General features: G+C 40.4%; 3 protein-coding genes across 3 annotated transcripts; all 3 read right to left on the bottom strand.

Annotated features, from left to right (window-relative positions):
* Nucleotides 1-7,586: 7,586 nt before the first annotated feature.
* On the bottom strand, nt 7,587-17,837 carry rnf212 (ring finger protein 212; the record flags this gene model as incomplete). Its single annotated transcript, XM_084041747.1, has 9 exons — nt 7,587-7,719; nt 13,937-13,997; nt 14,507-14,568; nt 15,053-15,115; nt 15,213-15,292; nt 15,915-15,971; nt 16,733-16,807; nt 16,975-17,036; nt 17,729-17,837. 9 exons carry the CDS (start codon nt 17,835-17,837, stop codon nt 7,587-7,589), a joined length of 702 nt encoding a protein of 233 aa, XP_083897873.1.
* A 1,759-nt stretch (nt 17,838-19,596) lies between these two features.
* On the bottom strand, nt 19,597-22,528 carry LOC311033510 (transmembrane emp24 domain-containing protein 11; the record flags this gene model as incomplete). Its single annotated transcript, XM_084041030.1, has 5 exons — nt 19,597-19,746; nt 20,649-20,795; nt 21,268-21,393; nt 21,706-21,797; nt 22,399-22,528. The coding sequence occupies 5 exons, from the start codon at nt 22,526-22,528 to the stop codon at nt 19,597-19,599; spliced, it is 645 nt and encodes a 214-aa protein (XP_083897156.1).
* Nucleotides 22,529-25,651: 3,123 nt separating this feature from the next.
* On the bottom strand, nt 25,652-25,924 carry LOC311065406 (barrier-to-autointegration factor-like; the record flags this gene model as incomplete). The annotated part of the gene is made up of 1 exon (XM_084085732.1): nt 25,652-25,924. One exon carries the CDS (start codon nt 25,922-25,924, stop codon nt 25,652-25,654), a length of 273 nt encoding a protein of 90 aa, XP_083941858.1.
* Between the last annotated feature and the right edge of the window lie 1,343 nt (nt 25,925-27,267).

Here is a 27,267-nt window from a genome sequence, read left to right as displayed (position 1 = left end):
GCAAATTAACTCTACAGATGTGACTGATGCTTAACAGAGCAGAGTGATCTATTCCTCAATTATTTTAAAAAGAAACATGCTTTTTTTCTGTTACTTTGTTGCAGTGGTTTGACAATGTGTCAGTTCTGTCAGACTGGTGGTTTCAGGTATCCGAGAAGTTTCAGGCATTATTAAGCTTATCATCTTGCCCGGTCTGGACCCACCAAACAGCTTTGAAATTGGACACAATAGTTGCAAGATAACTACTCTAACCCCTTTGCTCCCCCCGGTTGTATTATTATTAAGATAACAAGGCGAATGTTTGCATAAAGTGGAGCATGGGGTTACAAATGTCTTGGTCAGGGCAGGGGCCCCAAAACCTGCTGATTAGGGGTTTTACTTTTAGACAACCATGAGAAGAAGTAGGAAACCACCAGTGATGGAAGAAGTACTCACATGTTTTACTTAAGTAAAAGTATTAATTCTGTAGAATTAAGTAAGTCCCATGTTCAAAATGTACCTGATTAAAAGTACAAAAGTATTGTTATGAAAATATTATGCTTAAAGTACCAAAGTAAAAGTGCTCATTGTGCAGAATGTCCCATTTCACAAGTTAAAATAGTATAAGAAAATCTTCTGAAAATAGCCAAATCTACAAGCTCACAATGCGTCGCATTGTGAGCTTGTAGATCTGCTATTTTCAAATGGCCGAAATATGTATAGTTCATGCCAAACCTGTGCTAGTCGGTACCATATACAGACCTCCTAACCAGACTGATTTCTATGATAGACTTGATGAATGCTTAGCTAAAGTGGACCATGCGGAGACGATTCTTCTTGGTGATTTTAACACTGACATACTCCGCAAGGAAGCGTCAGTGTATAAGTCATTCAAGGCGTGTTGTGATCGGCATTCACTCCACCAGCTGATCACTCAGCCCACAAGGCTGTGTGTTTCCTCTCAAACTACCATAGATCTCATTCTAACAACGGACAAGGAAAAAATCCTAAATAGTGGTGTTTCCACCTGTGGCATATCTGATCACAACATGATCTTCTGCACCAGAAAGAAACGTAAACCTAAGACCGGTTACCACAAAACAGTCACAATCAGAGACCTCAAAAATTATAAGAGTGAGGACTTAGATCACAGACTGGAGGAACAGGATTGGTCCGACGTTCTAAACAGCACACAGGTAGACGAATCCTGGCTTTGTTTCAAAACCAAATTCATTCAAATTTTGGACAGTGTGGCTCCCACGAAAACCATCAGGGTCAAAACCTGCTCGGTACCATGGATGAATTCGGACATCCTTACTGCCATGAAAGTCAGAGACAAAAAGTGTTCTGAGCTTCATAAAAGTAGGATCAAACTAGCCAAATGTTTTAACAAAGGTCTCGAATCCCACGTAGCAAAACTTGAAAAGGAAAAAAACAAGCTAAGAAACAAGGTAAATAGCATGCTCCTGTTAGCAGAAAAAAGCTACCTCGATGACAAGATTGAGGAAAATCAAAAAAAACCACGAGAGCTTTGGAGGCTACTCAAGAACCTCCTAGGCTGCAGCAAAAAATTGAAAACCAGGCTTTCAAACTTAAGCCTCAAGGTGAATGACACTCTCATTTCATCCAAACACGAAGTGAGTAAAATCCTCAACATATTCTTCACGACCGTAGCCTCAGATTTGGTTGAAAAACTTCCTCCACACTCTGGGAGATATGGTGAGGAGTATGTTGTCTCATTTTACGAAAAACAGGGTGTTTGCAAAGATGACTTTAAACTCTCCCCTGTGAAAACAGAAGAGGTGTTTAAAAAATTGAGTGCTCTTCATCAACACAGAGCCACAGGCCTCGACAATATCCCCCCCAAATTTCTAAAAGACTCAGCCGCCTCCATTGCTCCAATCATTACCCACATATTCAACCTCTCCACCACACAGGGACAGGTCCCCAACGACTTCAAAAAAGCAAGGGTGACCCCTCTGTTCAAAAAAGGAAACCAATTAGACCCTGGCAACTACCGCCCTATTTCTATTCTAAGCTCCATCTCGAAAGTCATGGAAAAAATAGTCTATGAACAGGTCGACAAGTATCTTGCCGAGAAAAATCTAATCTACAAATTCCAATCTGGCTTCAGAACAAACCACTCCACTGACACATGCCTTCTCTATTTGAACGACTCTATCAAACAAGAGATTGAAAAGGGCAAATATTGCGGCATGGTCATGCTGGACCTCCAGAAGGCTTTTGACACCGTTAATCACCCGATTATGATCAATAAGCTCAGAGCAATAGGTTTTGATGACACATCAGTGAACTGGATGAGATCCTACCTGGAAGGGAGGGAGCAAGTGGTGGAAGTAAACGGCACCCAGTCCCCCCCCCTCCCAGTGACTTGTGGTGTTCCCCAAGGAAGTATACTAGGACCCTTACTGTTCCTGATATATGTGAATGACATGTCGTCAGCCTGCGACTGCAACCTGTTCCTGTTCGCAGATGACTCGGCCCTGCTAGTCTCGGACAGGGACAGGCTGCAGGTTGAGAAAACTCTCAGCTCTGAACTCAACAAGATCTGCATCTGGCTCTCCGACAACAAGCTCTCATTACACCTGGGCAAAACGGAATGCATCCTCTTTGGGTCCACTCCTAACCTCAGAAAGGCAGAGAGCTTCACGATCAAAGCGGGTGATGATATCATCAAAAGAAAAAACGAAATTACCTACCTGGGCTCTATCTTGGAGGCTGACCTCTCTGGTGACAAAAATGCTGAAAAAACGATCAAAACGGTCCACAAAAAAACACGCTATTTGCGGAGTATTGATCGTAAAGTCAGTAAGAAGACTCTGAAGACTCTTGCAGTGGCCCTCATACAAGGTCATTACGATTATGCATGTACTTCATGGTATCACAACACCACCAAGGCCTTAAAAACAAGGCTCCAAACATCCCAAAACAAACTTGTAAGGCTACTTCTTGGCCTCAACTACAAAATCCATCTAACCCCTGATCATTTTGATAGGATTGGATGGCTTAGGGTTGCGGACAGAGTACAGCAACTTGCTATGGGCCTGGTCTTCAAGATATATCACAACATTGGGATCCCCCTGTATTTGTCAAAATACTTCCAAAATGTTAACGATGTCCACGATCACAATACCAGAGGCAGCTCCACAAACCTTGTCCAACCCTTTTTTGGCTCAACAAAGGGAAGTAACTCGTTCTCATGCTATTCATCAAAAATGTGGAACGCCCTACCAAAAGGAGTAAAGGAGTGTAAAACCCTACTCTCTTTCAAAACAGCCCTAAAGATACACCTTCAGGAGGCTGCAATTGGAAAATGGCCCCTGTAAGTCCTAACCTAACCTACCCCCCTACCCCCCCCCCTCTCTCCTTCTCCTTTTGTACATATTTCTCACTCTTCATACCAGTAACCTGTAAACTGATTGTATGACATTCTATAGTAGTTGTGTATATCTGTCTGTCTCTTATATGTCATCATGATTTGTGTGCATGGGGAACTCATTTGAAACAAGCTCAGTGCTTTTATGAGTCTTCCAGTTTAGTAGACCTTGTATTGTGAATTTGTACTTCCATGTACTGTTGTTCTCATGTCTTACTAAATAAAGTACATCAATCAATCAATAGGGCTGAAGTGTTTAGTGCGTTTTGTAATAATAATAATACAAATCTACAAAGTAACTAGAAATTAAAGTTTTCATATAATTGCAAAAGTAAATGTACAATATTTTCCTCTGAGATGTCGTGGGGTAAAGGTAAAAGTAATTGTAAATACTGAAGAAAGTAAAAAATACCACAAATTTTACTTAAGTACAGTACTTGTCTGAGTACATGTACTTAGTTATTTTATACCACTGGAAACCACAGACATTGGGTAACACTTCCACCCAGTAGGGTATGGTGCAACATGTCGACCTAAGAGCTTTATAAGCAATCTGTTTTATTTAATTCTTTTTCTTTTTCAACTTAAAAACTTGCAGACTAGGTGAATCCGCAAAACCAATGTGCCGTTTCTGACATCTTTCACGAAGACAAATAGCCTGAGTGTGAAATCATTTAGTGCATGTCATGTCATGCCTCAGGGGATTACAATTACCCAACTAGAAGTTCAAGACCAAAATACTCAGTGACAAAGTGTGAAATCTGGATCATATTAAAAGAGAAGCCTCTCTCTCTCTCTCACACAGGCACGCGCGTGCTCGCACGCACACACCGAATAAGGACAGGCTGTGGGAATATACTGCTGAAGAATCACTGCTGACATCAGAAAAGTTTTATTTTACTCTGAAGTGGCAGGGCTCATTTGTACACCCTGGAGGGGTGTGTGTGTGTGTGTGTGTGTGTGTGTGTGTGTGTGTGTGTGTGTGTGTGTGTGTGTGTGTGTGTGTGTGTGTGTGTGCGTGTGCGTGTGCGCGTGCGTGGTGCACTTGTAGTTCTACTTTTGTGAGAACCAATCGTCTTCACAAGGACCGAAAAGCTGAGGAAAATTACGGAAAGTGAGGACATTTGACTGGTCCTCACTTTTCAAGAGGCTGTTTTAGGGTTAGGACATTAGGTTTAGGGTTAGAGTTAGGTTAGGGCAGTGGTGGAAAAAGTACTCACATTTCTTACTAAAGTATCAATACTGCAAGTATTGGTATAAAAATGTACTTAAAGTACCAAAAGTAGAAAGTACTCATTATGCAGAATGTCCCACTTCACAAGTTTTCAAATGTATAAAAATCTTTTGAAAATAGCAGGCTATTTTCAAATGGCCTAAATGTATATAGAGTTGAAGTGATTACTGTATGTTTTGTAATAATAAATACATCTACAAAGTAACTAGTAACTCTAGTTTTCAAATAATTGTAGTGGAGTAAAAGGATATATATTTGCCTCTAAGATGTAGTGGAGTAGAAGTAAAAGTACTGAAAATTGTACAGTACTTGAGTACATTTACTTGGTTACTTTACACCACTGGGTAAAGATTAATGTTGTAGTGGTGATGGGTAAGGTTAGAGGTGAAATAATGAATAACGGCAGTCAATGGAAATTAGTCAAAGGCCCTTACGAAGACAGAAATACAAGGTTGTGTCATTGTGTGTGTGTGTGTGTGTGTGTGTGTGTGTGTGTGTGTGTGTGTGTGTGTGTGTGTGTGTGTGTGTGTGTGTGTGTGTGTGTGTGTGTGTGTGTGTGTGTGTGTGTGTCTGCCTGCTCCTGATTTGCGTGTGTGTATGTGTGTGTGTAAAGGATATTCTGATTTACTCCTCACCCTCTGTCTGCGTGACACAATGACAGCTTAGTTAGCCTGAGGGAGCCATTTCTCTCTAAGTGGACCGTTTAAAAAACAGGAAACTACTTCAAATCCCACTGGAGCACAGAGGAGATCAGGCCTGGTGATTCTGTACAATAGCCAGCACATACACACACACACACACACACACACATACGTTAGTACTCACATTCTCCTACAAAAGTATGTGTGCATGCCTGTGTGTGTGCGCGTGTGCGCGCGCATACACACACACACACCTGAGCCTTTTTCAAAAGAAACCATTCACCAGAATGACACGCTAGTCAAATGGTGGGGCTTACCAGGGGAGAGAGAGAGAGAGAGATAGAGAGAGAGAGAGAGAGAGAGTCTACCTGTCTGGGCACATCTTGTCGTCACTGCCTCCCTGCATCAGCTCCCCTTTATGTCACCACTTCAACTGATATGTACTGTGTAAGTGTTAAATAGCTCTATATGCAGAGAGCTATCATTGCGAGAGAACACTGTTTCCCAAACAGTGGGTCGGGACCCATGTGTGGGTCGCAGACACATTTTTATGGGTCGCAAGAAATGATGTATTTATTATTTTCCTACACATTTGTTTACATTATTTCAAAAGATTAATGAAAATTTTAAAAAGGCATAATTTCACATTTTCTGAGATTTTTCAAAAGACGTTCAAACGTTTTAGGAGTTGCCTAGTGAAAATAGCAGATCTACTGTACAAGCTCCGACATGTTGTAGACTTGTAGATCTGCAATTTTTGGGTCCCGGGCAAACCTCTAATTTCTATTTTGGGTCTCAAGCGAAAGAAATTGGGAAGCACTGACCTAGAATGTTAATTGACAGTGGCCTTCCTGTCGCCGTCTCTCCAGCTCTTAAACAAAAAATAAATTTGCCGGTCGGGATACCAGTTTTATCCAATCAGATGAGAGAAACGTCATGCATGATAAATAAGTGAAATTTGGAAGTGATGAAACAAAAACAAGCGTACAAAATTAGAACACTGTAATATTTAAGCTGTTAAATGACGTTTGTGGGGTTCCCTCTCCTGATTGGTATCTCCAACAGTTGTTCTTTTACTAGAAAATCGCTTATGCCCCTCTTAACTCAAAAACACATCACATACACCCCTTTTTAATGAGTGTCAAGTGTCAACCTTACTAATCCATTTTTGCACTCTGTTTAATCTGTTTGATCTAACTGTCTATGGCTGTGCCCCTTGCTGTTATAGAGCTTTTTATAACAGATAGGGCCTACAGTATTTAGTCAGGAAACCCCTTCATTATATGCTCACTTTGCATCCAGTTGCTTTGAAGACTGCTAAAGTCATCAATATGGTTGGACTGTCAGTTCGCAGCAGAATCAAGGCCCTTATCGTTTGACTGAAGCAGGAGTCTCTGTAAATCTGGTCATATCCTGCTGGCTGCAATCAGTAGAGAATGTAATTCTTGTTTTGACCCTTTCAGGCGCCAGTTGTGACAGTCCAAAACTCACATTGGAAAAATGCTTCTCCACTCAAAAGGGTGTCATAGAGACATGAGGCTTGAATGGTGAAATATTTCTTTGTTTAAAGGAATTACCTCTGGAAATCCAGATATCCTCTTGAGTACAGAAACCATTTTTGTTTTTCACAAAATCTTTCCCTAATATTCTCATGTATTGAAGAGAAAAACTAATTCTAAACTCCATCTTAGCGATCATCTACCCTATTACAGGAGTAACCCATCTACTGCTTATGTGATGTTGGTGGATTTAGCTACACAAGAACCATATTACATACCAATCAACAACAGCAATGCAAGAGATCATTTCGTCACTTTAATTTCTGTTTGGACTATGACAAACTCATATTGACTGTAACAGAGTAGGAGTGTAGTTATTAAACAATATGCAACATTGTACAACAATATAGAATATAGAATTTAACTATTTAGGGACACCTTGGCATCAAAACATTTCCATTTTACTACACGAGGCTGATTAAAAGATGTAGATCGTCGATGTTGGGCAGAAAAGTTGTATCTCCGTATTTCAAACTTTTAATGTTTTTCCTACTTCGTCGTACAAGAGTAGCGAAAATAGCCGACCTGCAAGCTCACAACGCGCGTGGACTTGTAGATCTGCTATTTTCTGTACTTTTGAACCTGTTTGAAAGTGAAGTTTGTGGGTTTTATAAATATTGAACCAATTCAAATGATTTACAAGAGCTTGTGACCAAATAATAACTACATTGGATCCATTAGAACACAGGTTCTTTTTTAACTTTCCTGAAGAGTAACGGTTTCCACCCGACAGCGACGATGTTCTTGTCATGTAAGGATTCCAGCGTGTGTGTGTTCTAAGGTGGAGGGAAGACCAGGTTGGACATAGAGGAGAATTTATAAGCCGAGGCGGGCTTGTAGACGGGAGAATTCCATCCGGACCTGCCACCATGTGAAATCTGTGGTGTATTGGGCATGCCCTGGAAACGGCTGAAAGAGGAGAGGAGACCAGAAGAAAAGCAAAGACCAAATGTAAGTTCACTCTCAATTATTACAAGTACACACAGAATTTCAGCATTCAAACATTTTTCTATATCCAAAACCTGTAATGCTGAGGCTGAATGACATTATTCTACCAACTGGAGGGGTTGTGTCACACCTGGGAGGGGTTAAATCAGTGGTTCTCTACTCCTGACGTAGGAACCCAGACATCAGGAACACTACCTTTTTCCTCCAAACGTAACTCCATTTCATTTCATTTCATTTCACTCGGCCATTACTAATGCTCATTATAAGCTGGTACCATTTCTGTCTACTTGCTCTGTCTCTCTACTAGCTCAGTGGTCTTGTGGTTCGAGTGTCTGCCCTGAGATTGGGAGGTCCGGGTTTAATCCCCGGCCGAGTCATAACAAAGACAATAAAAATGGTACCCAATGCCTCCGTGCTCGGCACTCAGCATCAAGGGTTGGATCGGGGGTAAGTCCCTTCCGACATATGTCCAGGTGGTGTACTTTTACATCATGGCCGTGGGATGCACTTAGTTGTACATCATGTAAAGAGGTTACGTGTTCCTCTAATTCAACCAAGTAGTTGACACATACAGTATGTCACAATAATGCCGGTTTAGAATGAAATAAGTCACCTGACAGTGGCAGAGCGAGCTGACTGGTTGACCCGTGTGCTGGTCGATCGTTGGGGGATAGTACCTAGAAAACAAAATCAAATGGACCCATGGTCACCCTTTACTGAAGGCATATAGACAAAAGGAATTGTAAGTGTAAAGCAATCAAACCCATGAGGATGTTTTTTACTGTAAGTATGGGTACTTATGGTTAATTATGGGCAGTGATGCAATAGGTACGGGGTGAAAACAAGTACCACTGGCAGTACTTCAGTGTATTTAATCACCGTAAAGAACATCCAAAAGGGTCTCATGGCTTTTATACAACAGTTATTAATGCTTGAGTGCTGAGTAAAGAGTTTTCTTCAAAGTTGTATGAAAACGTGAGAATAAAAAAACAAAACAAAAAAACAAGCAAAAACAAGCAATATCATCATGTTGGCATAGCAACGAATGACTCATGGCTAGGTGTGTTTAACCCATTAAACCGGGAAAGCATATGTGTCATTTTAGATTTTAGCATTGGCTATTCAAAAATAGCAGATACAAGCTCACAGCGCGTCACAAGCTTGCACATCTGAATTTTTTAACACAAATCTTCTCTTCTGGAGGTCCCTAGCACAAAACATTTTCAGATGGGGGTCCACGGCCAAATACATATCATTTTGGGGGTCCTTGGTACAAAAAAGGTTTGAGAACTATACTGATTTAGAGTGCATTTGTAGAATCGGCCTAATCATCTGCCTCTTTGAACAAGTCTGCCCTTTGCTGAGAGGGTAGCAGAACCTACCCTCTGAATAAAGAATTGCTAGAAGCCCCGTTAATGGGCCAAAGAGATGTCATGCCTCTTCATGAAGAATGTTCTAGCTGCACATGTTATTGTTTATAAAAATCTTCCAGTGCTGAAGCAAAATGGAGGAATTAATAGAATAAACACAACGTGAAATCACTTACAGATGATGGCTCTATAGTGAATGGCATAGACATGGCAGGACACATTATGGTCTTCAAGCAGCAGTTAAAATCATCTAAATCAACGTGCTGTTCGGCTGTACTGTATATACAGCCTGTATTATTACCACTACAACCATTATGTCACATACCATTTTAACGTAGCCACTTAAACCCTATATACTTCGTTGACCAGAGTCCCCCAGGGCCCCTCCTTTTCCCCCCTGATCTACATCACATCTCTTTGCCGAAAATAATCTACAAGCTGTACAAGCGATCTACAAGCGAACAGCAAGTGTGAGCTTTTAGATCTGCTGTTTTCGCAGAATCTTCGTCTATCATGACATTTTACCCAGAATGGGAACTCTGGGGTTCATGTGGTTAGCCACAAACCCACATGAAGGAACTGATGATCTACAATTACCAGCATGTGCTGGCTACCAAGCCATTCATCAGCCACAGCAGAGGTTAGGGACATTAAGGCACTGGTGGTTCTCAAACTGTATGTGTATGGCCGCGGACCCCCATCTCAAAATGTTTTGTACCAGGGACCTCTGGAAGGAAAAAATCTAAATGTTCCAAGATTGTTTTACATTTTCCTCAAAAGCCAATGTATAAAATGTGGATACAGTGGTTAAAATGATTGTGATGCTATATTAACTAATTATGCTGGGGACCCCCTGAGAACTCCCCCCACCCCCCCAGGACCCCCGCTTTGAGAACCACTGCATTAAGGGAATAAATTACGCAATCAAAGAGGAGGAACTCTGCAGGTATCAGCCTGAGTATGCTAACAGAAAACATCTGTATTCGTTCAACGCTCATGTCCCTCTTGTGGCTCTGGACCCCAAACCTGGATCACAAAAATTATTTGGGGGGAAAATATTATCTAACATCAGTATTAAGCCTTTGCCATTCCACCAGTCAGAGAAAGACAAGAGAGACAGGCTGTGTGCGACATACACAGAGACTCTGTGTGTGTGTGTGTGTGTGTGTGTGTGTGTGTGTGTGTGTGTGTGTGTGTGTGTGTGTGTGTGTGTGTGTGTGTGTGTGTGTGTGTGTGTGTGTGTGTGTGTGTGTGTGTGTGTGTGTGTGAATTTTAAAGAGAGAAACAGAGAGTGAGAGATGGAAAAGTGAGGGAGAGTCAGTGAGATGGTTAGCTGAGCTGTATATTATATTGCCTTAACAGAGTTGAGAGAGAGACAGAGAGAGACAGAGTCTCAGATATGACCATAGCAGATCCAACTTTGTCGACAAGGTCAGTATACATTCAACTATAGCAAGGATCAGCGGTAAAGCACAAAGTCTTCTGGGAAAACCAAGAAAGGGCATACCCATATGGCCATCCTGTGGAGGACTGATTAACGACAGTCTGGGGACAGGGTCCGGCTGGGTGGGTGGGAGAGAGAGAGAATGAGAGAGAGACAGAGCGAGACAGAGTAAATAAGACATTTCATTTCCTTATTAGTTTATCCAGTGGTTCTCAACCTGTGGGTCCCCTCATGATTTTGGGGGAAGTGACAATTTAAGGACCTTTTTAATACTTAAAAAAAAAGCAGGAAGAAAGACCATTACTGCAGCAAAAGTAATCAGCAATCACCAAAGAACTGGTCAAACATTGGCCAAATTGTCAAATAATATAAGAAAGAGGCAAAAGAAAATAGACGATCTACAAGCTCACAACGCCTCATGTGAGCTTGTAGATCGGCTATTTTCACAATATTTATCTGTGGAACCGAGTCAAACAAACTGTAATTCCTCAACTCCTACAATTCTAAGTGCTTGTCAGGGTGGGGGGTCCCCAGTTCAAATATGATTATTTTGGGGGGTTGCGGCCTGAAAAGGTTGAGAACCACTGATCTATGACACAAGCTATAAACTAGCTTCTACCAAAACCAAACACACATGGTGCCGTGGTATTTGGTTTGTAACTTACTTTCCGGAAGGGGGTCCTTCCATCCACCTCCATGCTGTCACTTCTACTGTAGCAGACAGAGAAAACACACAGTTTTATGGGAATTGTGTGCTACATACTGTATGTACTGAACTACTGCTGCACCCATGCTCCACTCCATGAAGAATTATTTGGAATATATATAGGGCTGTCACGATTATGACATTTTACATTAATTTTACATTATTTTACGATTAAATGACACACAAGTAAATGCGATTAACGATTTAATTGTGTTTTTGTCGTTGGAAAATATTAATAAAAATTACATTTCTGTTTGGCTTTGAAGTTGCGCAGGGCAGAAATGACACCCTAAATATACAAAGAAACGTATCTAATCTACTTATATTATTATAATATAATTTCCAAAAAACATTAATAGTGTAAATAGCCGATCTACAAGCTCACAACGCGTTGTGAGCTAGTAGAATGGCTATTTCCACTAACATGGATACGATTATGACGATTATAAAACATAATTCTGATTATCTCAAATAATAGCAATTAGCCAATTATGTAATAATTGTGACAGGCCCATATATAAGTATATAGTATAGTATATAGTAGTATTTATTTTTCAAGTAATTCTATGGAATGTGGTTGCTTTAGAGACAGTTGAGTTAATTAACAAATAAATCATTCAATCAATCAATCAAAACCTTTACATATTGTTGCTGTCGGGCAGAAACATTATATACAGAAATAACACAACATAAATAGGCACACCATAATAAACAGGATAGATGCAGGTGCAGGATGAATGCCTGAATGGGAACATCTACTATGGCTATTGCTAAAATGAATGAACCCAGAGGTGTGGTGCTGACACTGCTAGTTCATCTTTCACCGGGTCACCTATGCTGTTTTCATTTATTAGTACCAAGAGTCCCTTTAGATAAAACAATAACATTTACACCATTAATACCAGCCGGTCAATCAATCCTGTGTAAACGGTAACTGGGAAACCTAATAGGGCTTTATCACTGAAGCAGTAAGCAAAACTGTTACTCAGCCTATTCAGGTAGGTGTGTGTATGTGTGTGTGTGGATGCAGCTCGCCTCAGGGTAGGGCAAAACTAAACAGCAGCTAAAGCTAACATAAGCCAATGGGGCTGAACTCGGGATATAGGCTGTTTGCGTAGTGAAATACCTCACTCTGCCCTGACTCTCTGTTGTTGTTATTATGGGGAATAGAAAAGGGAAAGTGGGCTGAGAAAGAACAAGAAAGCAGAGATGGAACAGAGGAGAGTGAAACAAGAGCAGTGATGTTGCTAGGTTTTCAATGCAATGGGTCCTGGGATGCAAGGGTGGTCTTTTAGATGGGTCCCAGGGACATTTTATGGGTCCCACAAAAATGCACAGCGTTTAACTCGTGTTTCATCTTATATGGTTATATTCATGTAGAACATGTATCTGAAAGAAAAGTACACAATTCCAAATCCGACAACTAGTACTTGTAGTACTTGATTTTTTTTTTTACATTAACCACTTGAATCCTAGTATCCCTTTTCTGAGGAGAACTTTAGCCAAAAATAGCAGATCTACAAGCTCACACTTGTGAGCTTGTAGATCGGCTATTTTTGGAGTTATAGGTGTGTAAAAGGAAAAAAGAGCAGCAAAAGTTTATCTGAAACACAATTTTATACAATATAGAGGGGGTCCCTGCTTCATCTCTCTCTCAACTAGGGGGTCCTTGGCCTGAAAACACTGAAGACCCCTGCTCTACAGGGAATTATTTGATATCTGGCTGCACGGAAAGACACAAGAATCACAGCTGCCATTAATTAGTGCTGTTCAGTGTTGATTGCCTAGTGGTCAAATTGGGGTCAACGAGCCATCGTTAACTTGCTTTGAAGTTGGGCTGTAAGTTGCGCAGCACTTTCACTCTCTCCCTCTAGCAGCAGCTCGCAATGCCCTGAGACAGAGTGAGAATACTTCTCCATACGGCGGTGTTTTACCGAGATTTTTCTTGTTTCCTGCACTATGCCTTGTAATCCGCGGACGGCTTTGAAATCCACGGATGGCCTTCAAATCCGCGGTAATTTCCGCTAAATTGTAGTGCGTCCCATGGACGCAACGAGGGTGCCGTGAATGCGTCCTTTTTCAATATGGTGCGTCAGAGACGCAGGACGCAGGCCTATGAGCATCTCTGCAAGAGTGAAAGCTAGGGTTGGGCAATCAACAGAAAATATTTCAAAACCGATTTTTAGAACCAATAACCAACTTATAACCGAATACCTTTTTTTTTTTTTTGGCCAAAGTTCCTCACACATCGCAGTGTGTTGTGAGGTAGTAGGTTGGCTATTTTCGACAAAGAGATTTGGTGTAGGGAGAAGAAGAAAAAAGAGTGGGCCAAGTACAGAGCCCTGGGAGATACCGGTCGATGAAGTATATAGGGTTCAAGTGGTTAAGGGTTCTTTATGGAACCATTGAAATAAAGGATTCTTTAAAGAACCTTGGTCTTCTAGAACCGAAAATTGTTCTTCTACGGCATCACTCCGAAGAACCAGTTTCGGTTCCAGTTGGCACCAGCATTTTTGTGTGTGTGTGTACAGTGTGTGTGGGTGTTGACTTGAGTCATCGCCCTCACACCTCTCCTTTAGAATGAGAAGAGTGTGTGCGTGATTCAGAGATGAAGAGGGACGATGAAAAGAGCTGGTGTGATGAACTGATGATACTCACAGATTGGTGGTCGATGAGCGTAGGCCCATGGACATGGGAGAGTTAAATGGGATCTGCAGCACTGACAACACACAAAAACACTCACTCAACGTCTGTGCAACAGCATTTGGACAATAAATCTAAGCAACACGATAGTTTATGACAGCACTGGCAACATAACCAAGCTGTGGATGTTGTGAACATAATACACAATACATGATACAGTACACACAAACGGTAATAAAGTGGTAATAATTTAAGGACCACTTTACCCATTTTCAACGTATCTTCATATAACTGGTACTCACTAATGCTTATTTTTTAGATGGTACCATTTTTCACTAGGCTATATGCTCTGTGTGTAAGAGGCCTGTGCCCGGTTCAGAAACCCGCCTATCGGTGACATCATCGTAGGCAGGTTTGGTCATTTCAAACAACATTTCAAACGTTGTATGGTGCCATCTTATAATGAGCATTGTTGAGAGCCAATTATATGAAGGTAAAAATGAATGAAAATTAGTGAAGTGCTCCTCTAACAATAAAATATAGCATAGTCCTAATAGTAAATAATGAGGCTAAACCATTGTCTACCTGACTTCTGTCCATACAGGGTATGGGGACTGATGTTCATCTGAGACGATGGGGCTTTGGCACTGAATGAGAACAGAAGAGATTGCAGAATATCAGAATATTGAGCTATTTAACACTTATTTTAACACAAACCAAAATCACTTACTGCACCTTTTTTCCAAAATAATTATTAAAACTTGCACAGTCTAAATACTACTACTACTCAGTCTAAGCCTTGGTTTTACCTCTGCAACAGTGTGTCTAGAGTGACACCTAGTGGGGAATGAGTGGTAATTGCAAGCTAATTGCAAATTACTTCATACAGCTGTAGGGTCTCATTAGGTTAATTTAAAATGTTTCTTTAGCATCCAAGGGCACAGGCCATCCACCGCAGTTACCCGTCAGTTGTGACAGGTACAGTATAATTGTGAGGTATGTTTCCTCCCTCTTCCTGAGAATAGTGGGAATAAGTGGGCTTCTGTAGACAGGTGAAGCAGACAAAGTTTGATTTAATCAAATCTAATGAGACTGCAGAGCAGGTGTCTTATAATGAAGTACCTGCCATACCTCTGATGCTGCTGAAGAGCGCTCTCCAGCTTGGCAATATAGGCCCTCTGCTCACTCAACTTCCTGTGAAAGACACATACCATTATAGCAGGATGTTGACAAACCGTACTTTGGAATACTTGTGATAAGGCATTGCAAACTTACAAACATGCTTACTTACTTTGACATCTGTTGCATGTCATGCTTCATCTGTTGCATTTCCTGCTTCATTTTCACTAAAGCTTCCTCTAGTTTCTGATTCTGAGGAAGATGTATAATTAATTACATCATTTGTTATGTATACAACTTGTTCAGCTTTAATGAGAGTGAAGTCCACCCACCCATCTACTGTAGCAGTGGCTTGTCAGTTAAACAAAAAAACTAAACCAAATTTGGACAAAAATGTATTTCTGAATGGCAAATAACTTCCAAAACATAGTTGCTTACCTCCCAAAATGTCTAGTACAAGTATGAGAGTATGAAGATTATGAGAAGGTCATACAGTACACACAAGAAAAGAAAGGATTATCCACACATAAGTTTAGATGCTCCCAAATGGTGTGTGGATAATCCTTTCTTTTCTTGGACAATATTATATATATCTTTATCCTACACCCGTTGAAATTGTTTTTGGATATGTGTGCATTATCCTAGACTGTAGCTATACAGTACACACTTACAGTAAAATCCTCATTGTCCATTTATCTCTGAGAGTGTCAAAATTGACCCGTAAAATTCTATTTTTACACTCTTTAAGAGTCTGATTAACATTGATGATGGTATTTGTCTTATTGTATTGGAGTCCTTTGTATACAATAAAGCTCTTCGTCACAAAACTATAACCGAAGTGCTTCATAAATAAATAAACTTGGATTTGACTTACTCTCTCTTGGTAGTGACTTAACAGCCTCTTGGAATGCCTTGCTTGGAACATTAGCACCTATGGAAGCAGGTACAGTAAGGACAAAGTATTAAAGTCTGTATTAAAAATATAAACCCTTTTCTTTTGTGACTGGTTGAAGTTGCAAGACCGATACAATGCCATGTAATTTTCTTTTAAGAGTTGTATCCCAATGTATATACCTAGTGTAACAGAGTTTTTGCCAACCCCTTCTGTACATCACCACTTACAACAACAGACAATAATGACAGTTCAAGATAATTTTAAAATGTGTTAAATTTGTTGTTAATGTTCTTAAACAGTCTCAAAGATGTTACTACTACCTACGCAGTGTGTGCACTACCCTGAGCCTCAAGGGATAACATAACTTCTCGAAATCAAAGTACCTATCACTTGAGAGCACAGCATACAAATACTGCCATTAGGGCTGGGCAATATGACTTAAAAAACTGTTGGCTCGATTCCGATTGTGAAAATAGCAGATATTTAAGCTCACAATGCATCGCTATTTTTTATACACCACCATTGTACAACGAAGTATAATACTTTGTGGTTAATCAGACTCATCGATTTAGTCATATATTTAAAAAAAAGACTTGTGTTGATTCGTTGCAAAACTGCTTCTCCATTATTTGATTAACCTACATGAGTAAGAAGTCAGTGGTTGGTTGTAAATGTCGGTTTTGATATATTTTCAGTTAATTGCCCAGCCCTAACTAGCATGTACAAAATCCTACTATCCTACTAACTATGAGTGTGAGAATCTAATAGAGGGACAATGAATAAGCCCAGAACAGAACCTTGCTGATTTCTGTGAAGTGTTTGGTTGCCACTGTGCTGATGTCCATGAACAGGGCCTTCACCTCAGGGCTGCTCTGTATAAACAAATACATTTCAGGTTAATTAGATGTTAGGATTATAAAAGAAATGTGGTCTATTAAGCAGGGTAAATAGGTAGAAGTGTTTTTCAATGCCTGATGTTGCCTTAAAACAGTAAGGAAGCAGATTTCATAAACTGTGTCATCAAATTAAAAGTGCTTACTTTGTCAGACAGGGCAGCAACATCACATTTGGCTTTACATATTAAACATTCACCTTGCTTGCCTGAAAGAAAAGTTACAATTATATAAACTTGGAGACGGGACGGGTTATAATAAGCATTTTATATAAAGCAGTGGTTATCAAACATTTCCATGTAAAGGACCCCCAAATAATATGTACTTGGTTGTGGACTCCCATCTGAAAATATTTTGTGCCAGGGGCCCCCATAAGAAATTTGTGTTAAAAGATTTCAAATTATTCAAAAATTGACAAAACAAATTATGAAAATGACTCGGAAATAGCTGCTCTACAAGCTCGAAATATTGCATTGCAACACGTTATGAGCTTGTTGATAGGCTATTTTCAAATAGCATATGTACAGAATAAGGTTCAAGTGCTTAAACTGGTACTCATTTTCCTGGGGACCCCCTGGAACCCTCACAGGGATCCCTGGATCCAAATTTGAGAAACACTGATATAAAGGCTGTAATAAGTAGGATAAAGAAATTGCTTTGTGGGTCTGCAATGTCACATAAAGTCCAACAGATGTCCCTCTCCCTACATCCTCAAGTTCTCATCCATCTGCCTGATGATGCTGTGGACCAGCTTCAGCTTCTTAATTTAGAATGTTTATGTTTCAGAGTAGTTTAGCATCATCAGTGGTGGAAAGTAACTAAGTGCATTTACTCAAGTACTGTACTTATACTTATAATATCTGAGTACTTCTTTAGTTCCACCAACTCGTATGTCTTTACCTTTCCTAAAGCAGGTGCTGCAGACAACATGGCCGCAGGTGGTGATAGCCAGCTGTCGGTCAGCACTGGGAGGATGGAAGCAGGAGTTGCAGCAGACCCAGGTTGACATGACCTCTAGATCCACTTTAATAACACCTGATGGTGTTGTATGAAGTGATGATGATTAGCACCACACGCGGATAAACCGATATAGTAATAGCTGAATGATCGATGAACGTGTGGGGAAACCATCAAGCTACGGGTTATTCCATGTTAAAGTTAAGTTATTATAACTGAGTTGAGGTGCCACACTCACGCACCAAAGAGTTAAAAATAAGTCAAGCACACACAACAGGCTAGCCTGATGGCTAAAGCTAGCTTCACTTCAACAAGGTGAGCGAACTACTTCAAGAGATCTTTGTGGAAAACTTACATGGCCTGATTAATTATAATTTGTCTGACAAGCTATACGTACTGCATTCATTGTTTGGTGGTTTGGTGTTAATTGGTCGACCAGAAATAGCGAAATAATGTATTTATTCATTTTAAACAAAAAAAATCACCTGTCGTGCCTGAGTGAGGCAGTAGGGGGCAGTAGTAGCTTGTCTACGTCATTATGTCAACAAGGCCTGACGGTGGAAAGTAACTCACTATATTTACTGAAGCCTACTACCTACTTTTGAGGTACTTTTACTTTACTGGAGTGTTTCCAATTTTCTGTACTTTTACTTCTACTCCACTACATCTCAGGCAAATATTGCTTTTACTCCAGTACAATTATTTGAAAACTTAAGGTACTAGTTACTTTGTAGATTTGAATTTTTATTACAAAACACACTTTAACCACTTCAGCCCTATTTAAACTTTGACTATTTGAAAATAGCCGATCTACAAGCTCACAACGCGTTGCTTACTTTTGGCACTTTAAGTACATTTTGATGCCAATACTTTTGTACTTTTACTCAAGTAAATATTGAATTCCAGACTGTTGCTTGTAACAGAGTATTTCTACATTGTATAATTGATACTTTTACTTAAAGGAATGTGAGTACTTTTTCCACCACTGACAAACACTAGTAAACCGTTTACTGTTTGTGGAAAAATAAACCACCTGCAAATGCAATGTTTAAAACATTACATCTGCGGGTTGTTATTTTTCCACATAGCCTGCTTATTAATTAATTTCATTAGTGGCAATTATTCATTACATTTATAGTCATATTTTATCACTAACTAGCCATGTGTGTGTTGCCCCATGGGACTCTTAACTCAAATAGAAAATATACATATTGACCATTCATAAGACCAGGGGTCTTCAACAGGGGGTCCGGGGGGTCCTCAGAGTAACTACAGGGGTCCGCCAAATCTTTGTGTGATGGGGAACATTAACCAAAAATTTTAGGAGAGTTGGTGTAGAGGGAAAAAAAAGCAGACCAAGTACAGAGCCAACAGTCAAGTTGACTAATTATTGAGGGTTTGAAAGGTTAACTGTCTGTAAATACACATTAACATGAATCCAACATATTAATAGAAAATATAATGTATGTCAAACAAGTCTATGAAGCCATCTATGAAAAAGTTTAACCTGCAACACAAATGTATACAATATGTAGTGCCGGTCCCTGCTTCATCTCTCTCTCAGCTATGGGGTCCTTGGCCTGAAAAGGGTTGAAGACCCCTGGATAAGACTAAAGTGATACTAGTGCAGATCAAGTGCGTCGTAAGAATGAAAGATTGGAGCTTGGCCTATGTACGTATGAGGAATCTTCCAGCCATCAGCACTTTCATGTGACTTTTTATTACTGCTTGTTGGTTTACATAATGCATCTCATGCCGTCAAGTTATTAAGCGTGGAAAGCCAGACAGTGTTGACAAGTTAAAGGTCTTCATCAGACCAGCTTCTTGGCTATGAGGAAGTCTTTCAGTCGTTTCATCTGCCAGCAGCCAACAGACAGCAGAATGGAGGTCTGAACCACAGCCCACCACAGCACGTTGCCGTTGGTGTCCTCGCTGATCTGACGAAACTTCTCCTCTTTCTCCTACATGTAATGAAGGAAAAGAAAGTATGGGTGTGAATGATGATGGCCGGGTGCAAGGCACATGAGCGTTTGCTCAACTAGGCTGGGAAACTAATTGTAAGTTGTATTTGTGTCACGGTATTGAAGACAATTTGAATTTTCTCCCCCAAAAATAAGCAAAAAACAATGACGGCATCATCATCAGACCAGCTTTTGCAGAATTTGAGGAAAGTTTTCTCTTACTTTTCTCTTACTAAAAGTTATTTTCCCCCCGATGTTATTAAAATGTGAAAGTTAGTGAGATGGAATGTAGTGCTTGAATTCATTCATTAAACTAGTTCACAATGTACTGTATTATTTGCACTTACTTTCTCGTTATGTAATATGTACATCATCATATGCTGTTCTCTTTCAGCTGTTTTGGACAGCTATATTGAGGCCAATTAAAATAAAAAGTGTAATAGTAGGTCATTTTTGCAACAGAAATTGGCTTTCTTTGGTAAAGGCTATAGCACTCAAACTGTCAGGTGCAAAGCCTCATAACAAGAGCCATTTTCCTAACCTGAGTCAAATAGAGAAAATGTCCTGTATTCATATTAATGTCCTAAGATTTACTCTCATGACCTGAAATAGTACATTTATAATCATAGATTTTGCTTTCATCTGTTGGTCTGTGAACCACATAAAATACAAGACTTTCGACATACCAATACAGTGGCCTAGTCTACCGGATACAGTGGTCTACCTCAGCCATATTATTGCCATGTCCCAGGTTTGATTCTGGCGGGAGATCGTGTCACCCATGTCATTCCCTCTCTCTGCCCTGAGTTTCCTGTCCCTCTACTCTCTCGAAACGAAGAAAAAGAAAATGCATTTATATATTTATGTTCCAATCAGGGCATGGGACTTGTCTCAGAGCTTACCCTCTGGTATTCCTGCTGCCTTGTGATATACATGATCTGGTCTATGAGATGCCTGAGACTGTTCTCCGTGGTTTCTAGACTGTCTTTGGCCCTCTCAGCAGTTGGGTCAATGGAATGCTCTCCCATCTGAACATCCAGATGAAGCTTCTGCACAGGATTGAGATAGAGGAGGGTGTGTGCATATTATCAGAAATGTTTGTAATTGATTAGTATGAAATGTATTTATTCTCTATGGATTCACAACTGGACAGATTGTCTCCAGTGATCAAATCCTACTATATTCCTACTTATAAAAATGAACAAAAATGACTTCCGTGTATCCGTCGTGGGGAAGTTGATTTTGCACTTTTTACAAATGTAAGCTGTTAATTTGTATTTTGCCACGTGATCTGTTCTCGCGAGCCTGAATGGATTACAATGCAGAGGTTCTGTGGGATCTGTTCTGTGGATCTGTATGTAGTCATGGCCACAGTCCAATAGGCCGGGTGGGTGGAAATGCGGGTTATAGCTGGTCAAGAAAAATCCTAACTATATATGCAGAATATATACAGCATAGAGAGGCATCAGCTGGCTGTTTTTTTTAAATTATATATATTGTGTTTGTGTCCATAGATCTCACCAGCCTCTCTCCTGCAAAGACTGAGAACCTGGTGGAGTTGGTCTGGAAGCAGAGGTAGTGCTGACCGGAGGCATGAGAGGTGAAGGTGAATTTACCATTTTTACCGAAACGCTTAGTCATCAGCATCTGAAGAGGCAAAGGAAACAGGGGAGATACTATTATACAACAATTTTTATGCATTTATTTCTATACTGCTATACGTTTAAATTAATCTTTAAAAAAGAAGTTGGTCTTGAAATATTCTGTACATACGGTAAATCAAAAGTTGTAATGCTAAAATGACCAGCTTAACAGCTCACAAACCTTAAAGTACTAACATTAATAACTCGCATCAAGTACTGTTTGGGTTGATCTCATTCTGAAGGGGTGGAACAGTTTGTGTGTATAAGACAAGTTTCATGTTGCAGGTTTGGTGATGCACAGTTTTCATTCCTGTACCTCATGGTTTGGGTCTTGAATTCTCACAGTGACGCCCAGGTGAGGGGAGTTCATCTTTTGCTGTAAATCCCATGGCTCCAGCAAGAAATACCCTGAGGTACGCGCACACACACACGCACACGCGCGCACACACACACAAAGTGATACTCATGGTCAAAATGGAATTGAAGCCCACAATAATGTCTCTTGTCTCACCCCCCCCCCCCCCCCCCCCCGTCAGTCTTGGCCCCCACCCTCTGTCTTGGTCTGGACTCCAGACTGGCCCCTGACTTGGTCCTGGTTTAGTTTGTCTTGAATACATTACTAACTGTATGAAACAGATTAAATTGTAACAACCAAATAAATGACAAGCCAGAAATAGTATTACATTTTACATTAAAGTACACTGCATTTATATGGGGAAAACGAAAGAAAGAAAAAAAAACATCCACTTCTTGGTCTGTAAACCTGGGATGTGACAATAAAGCTGGTTCTGATTCATTTGTATAGATTGACTCAAAATTAATATTTTACTAGCCACAAGACTGAAACTTTTAAATGCACTGTACTGTATATCACTGATACATCTACAAGTTGTAGACGTAATGGAGTCTTGTGTAATACTGTACCCCAATGTGTTGTGCTTTCAATTATTATGACACATGGTGTTATTGCTGAAACATGCGGAATGCAAAATACACCCCCAAGACTCACCAGTCACCAGCATGTCCTCAGGAATCTCCTCAATGATGCATTTCTCTTCCTGCTCTCCCAGATCAAAATACATGGCTGCTGTCAGCACTAGGTAACACTGAAGTACAAAACTAATGCCTCGCAAACCCATTCTGATCCACAGGGTGTCCAAAAATCACAACCAAAAAGTGATACGCTAGATATTCGCTTTGTTTGTTGTTGTTTTGTATTAGTTTGTTTCAATCCTAGACGTCTGGTAAATAAAAACCTTGGGTAGATAGAATTAGCTGTATGCTCTTGAGTCCCTTGTAGTCAATTCAATGGAGGATGTTGCCTGGAACATGAGGCTGAGAGAAAAAAAAATACTGATGTGAGAACGTGACAGGTGTTGCTTTCAGTGACAACAGTGTCTGTAACTGGTTCACTCAGTCAGGAGCCAATACAAGACGTGAGGCTAGCTGTTTAAAAAGGCAGAAACTGACTACTGATACTGTCATACAGAGTAGAGTACACAATAGAGTTCTCCAGTATGTTCTCTAGTAAGCCTACCATACCATGATTTGTATAGTTTTTAGGCAAATCATTGAATATACTGAAACTTTGAATATTATTGATTCAGGAAATGTGCCAGATTATTTGGTAGAAATGTGTCAACAGTCCCTCTTGAAACAGGGTGTCTCTCGCTCACACTCTCGCTCTCGAAAATATGTTCTATAGCCTATTGTTTCATTTTAGGAAACATACAACCTGGCAACTATAGCAGGCCACTCATAAAGTAACAAGCAATCCTTCTCAAAGCATTTGCAAATGTTGTGTAGTACCCCTCATAGCATTTGCAAATGTTGTGTAGTACCTCAAGGATCTAATTTTTTCCTCCTACTCTTATCTAATAAATAAAAAAATAAGCATAACATACGGTAAATACATACAACATGGCCCCTTTGAAAACATTGGATGAGGTCACTTCTAAAGAAAACTCCCACTCTACTGTAATGAACCCATCTCACATTTAGCATCTGCAAATGCTGTCAGCCCTCAAGGAAAAGCATGGGCTCGTTCTCTCTTCCTGTGGTCCCTGATGCTTTGTCACAACAGTTTTCCTTTGACTTGTCTTTTGGTTTTTAGACACTTTAAGCCCTATCTACTGTATGACGGTGTTGTGCAGAGAAATAGCCAATCTACAAGTTTGTGAGCTTTTTTGGGGCTATTTTCTAAACATTTTGATAATGACATGCCCAAAAAGTGGTAAAACGTAAACTCCCAGATGTTTAGTTATGGTACCACATGAAATACCCAATTCCCTTTATATCTGTCTGTCCGTACATCCTTTCACAACGCTGTTCTTGTGACCACTAGGGCGTGGCGCATTCTGACCTGTCAGCTCTAGTTCCTGTTTTTCTTTTTCCTACAGCAGTGATTTTCAATTTGGCGTCTGGAGAACCCCTGGGGTCCTTCAGGAAGGTTCCAGGGGTTCCCCAGCCAAATGAGTGGGTTAATTTAGCCATAATTCAATGCACTGAAATGTGTTGTTTGAAAACCCTTGAAATATTATACAGTATATGGCTTCTCTGTCACAAGTCAAGGGAATTTCTAGGAATCATTGGCAATTGTATCTGTTTAACTCATTTTCACTTGACATTGTTCATCAGAGAAGACCATGTGCTCAAATGTTTGAAACTGTATTGCCTCATGTTGACCAGAAAAAGAAAAAAGGTTTGTGAACAATGTGAATTTGTGTGACTCCAGTGTCTGTTACGTGCATTATGTGAAAGTACTTTAGTGTGGGTGGTGCAGTACTACTGGGTAGCTGTGGATGTCAACCGGATATTCAAAGATATTGAGAGGCTAGATACCTTTTGCAAGGTTACTTTGTAAATAAGCAGTGGGTAAATTAATCGAGGTGTCGTAGAAGGACGTGTACCATGGTGTACCATGACATTTAGATACTGTAGATGCTGTCTTTTTGCACATTAATTGTATTTTTCTGTTTGTTCAGATTTGTCACATATGATATATGTAATCAAAAACAATATAGCCCACCCATACACAAGATCAAAACAATCCCCCCAAAGAGACAACCCAGGTCAGACTTCAACACAATCAACACGCTGTACAAGACAAAATATAAAAAAAATATAAAAAAAATAGAAAAGCACTGGGGGGCACTCTGCATCTGCTGCCTCCCTATAGTACCACACTTGGATGGATAAAGAAATAAAAGGAAAACATTTGGAAATACTTGGTAAATACGTACATTTAGTGAAAATGATAAAGGACCATAGGAATAGCTTTTCCACAAATGAAATCCAAACATGACATTGCAGCAACAGTGGTGTTATTATAGCTCATAGCTAGATGATCATTTATAGATACGGGTACCAGTCCAGATATTGCAAATTTCTTTGCAATATCTGCACTTTTTATAATAGTAACTTTTCAAGTTTTAGTTATTTAACAGGTAGATGCCGTTCTGCTGACATGGCATGGTATCCTTTTTGGTAGGTAGGTTGTGTTGTCCTAACAGCGTAGCGATAGTTCAGGTAGGCACGGAAGGCAGGAGGTGTACACTGTTAGCCTCACTCCCTATATAATCTGTAGTATCACAGGGGTAGAGTCACCCCGCCAATCTGAACGCAATAGCATTGCAATAAATGGTTAATCCTGAGCTGAAGTGTCTAACTGAACTGTAGTTACTTTGTAGTATGTCGTTATTCTTTAAGCACTGTAATTCCTTCATCACTTACCCTATTGTTGTTATGATATTAATTGTTAATGATAACCCTTACTCCTGGAGGAGAGGCTTCAGGATGGATGAGCTCTGCCAGCCTACATAGGTTACCACATCCACGATACTGTCAAAGAAAGTTCCACGCAAATGCCGGTCATTCTCATCATTGAGGAAGGTGATCGTGTTTGAGAGCAACACATCATTGGGCTTCTGTCTGCCAAAGAACAAAAGCCCTGTGATGCCGTTCCCCAGAGACTGCTTGGCGTTGTTCCGTAAGGTGTGATTTGGTCTTGCAGGATGTCTACGCTGAGTTGTGGTGCCAGATGGAGCACCAGCTCCAGACCTGCTAACTTTGAGTCATTCATAGGATCACAATGTCAGCACTCTGCAGGTCAGAGATTGAGTGAGTCACTGTATATGTGAACAATATTTGGGCATTTACTTGGCCTACAAATTTGGTGCTGCCAGCGCCAACATGGCACTGCCAAAGATTGGTCATCTTGGTTTGCAAGATTAGCCGCAGACAGAAAGAAAAGGAACAATGCTTTACAGGAAGGAGTCAGTCCATTCCAGAAGACAGCCATAGCATTCACCTTGCTGTTTGGCATTTGCTCCGCATGTGTCCTTCAGCCACCCCCGAAAGCTCTCCTCATCTTTCTTCAACAGCAGGAACTGCCCAAGGACAACATAAGCCTTGTCAAAGTGCTTTTCTTCTAGTTTCTTCCCAAGTGCATCTCCAATGCCTGCTAGTGACATGACAGATTTTTCCCCCATCGGTTCTGCCACAAAATCTCTGTGTTTCTGGGATGTTGACGACATGACTGCCTTCAGTTGTTTGTAAATTGCTTGCATTTCTTTCTAACAACGCCTGTAGTACCAGTGAGTGGCGACCTATTAGCCGCCCTTAATTTATTCACAAATGGATGTCATGTCATGTCGTGATGATGACAGTCTTGCCCAAATATGGACATGCATTGAATTTGTGTGGTGGGTCTGAGCTAATGAATTACAAGATGTGACAAATATTCAGAGATTGACTTCCTGGCCTACTGGCTGAGGGCACAAGGAATGTGATGCTGGTGTAGTGGTTTGCAGCATTAGCCACGGACAGACAGGAGCGAGCTACGGGCGGACAGAAAGATTTTGGGGAGATTCATAGGGGAGGCATACGGACAAACACCCTAAAAATGTAAATCTTAGTGGGGCCAGACATTTGTCATTACATGTGATCTCATGAACATTAATGTTTTACATTGCACCCGATGCTGTGTTGTATGTTCCCTGGTAAAGGTTTGGATATACTGTTCTCAAAGTGGGGTCCAGGGAATCCCAGGGGTCCTTGAGGGGGTCCCCAGCAAAATTAGGTAATATAGCATATAGCAGTTTAACCACTTTAACCCTATAAACATTGGCTATTTAAAAACAGCCGTTCTACAAGATCATAACGTGTCGCATATAGCGACATGAGCTTGTGGATCAGCTATTTTCAAAGAATCTTGAAAAAAATGATAACATTAATGAAACATTTTAACAATTCAAACTTGTATTGGATTCCTGGGCACAGAACATGTGAAAAAGTTTGACATGAAAAAGTTAGAACCACTGGGATATACAACAGGAACAGGACAAGATAAAAAATAATAGCCCACTAAAAGACAGGTTCTAATAACAACACGGCTCCCATGTGGATCACTTTGATGATGACTTTAGTCTTCTCCAAATATGGAGAGACGGTGGAAAGTTGGCGGGATGTTCTGCATCTATTTTTCTCGACTTTACATGATTGAATTTGTAGCGAGGCATTTTATTGTAGGCAAAACTAGCTCTAACAGAGCCATGTTTCCTGGATTCCTGGATTTATAGATAGATTACGATGGATTATCTACTGTCAAATTCCAGGAATCTCTGTGTGCGTGTGGCTGTGCGTGCATGTGTGTGTTGTGTGTCCGTGTGTCCTTTCTATGACCATGTGTGGAGATCCCTGAACTCTTCAGATGGAGATCGTGCTAATCAATAATTGACCTTCTTGACCTGTGACTACCAAATTGCATGTCAGATATTGAGTTAGAGATCTAATATACAGTATATGAAGTTCAATGACCTTGTAATGTAATGATGATAGTGTATTGAGATTTCACTTTTGCACTCGCCTCAAAGCTCAA

The sequence above is a fragment of the Gymnoscopelus microlampas genome, assembly GCF_963454915.1.
Source record: "Gymnoscopelus microlampas genome assembly, chromosome: 18".
Taxonomy (NCBI): Eukaryota; Metazoa; Chordata; class Actinopteri; order Myctophiformes; family Myctophidae; genus Gymnoscopelus; species Gymnoscopelus microlampas.
This window is presented reverse-complemented; position numbering and strand designations above follow the sequence as displayed.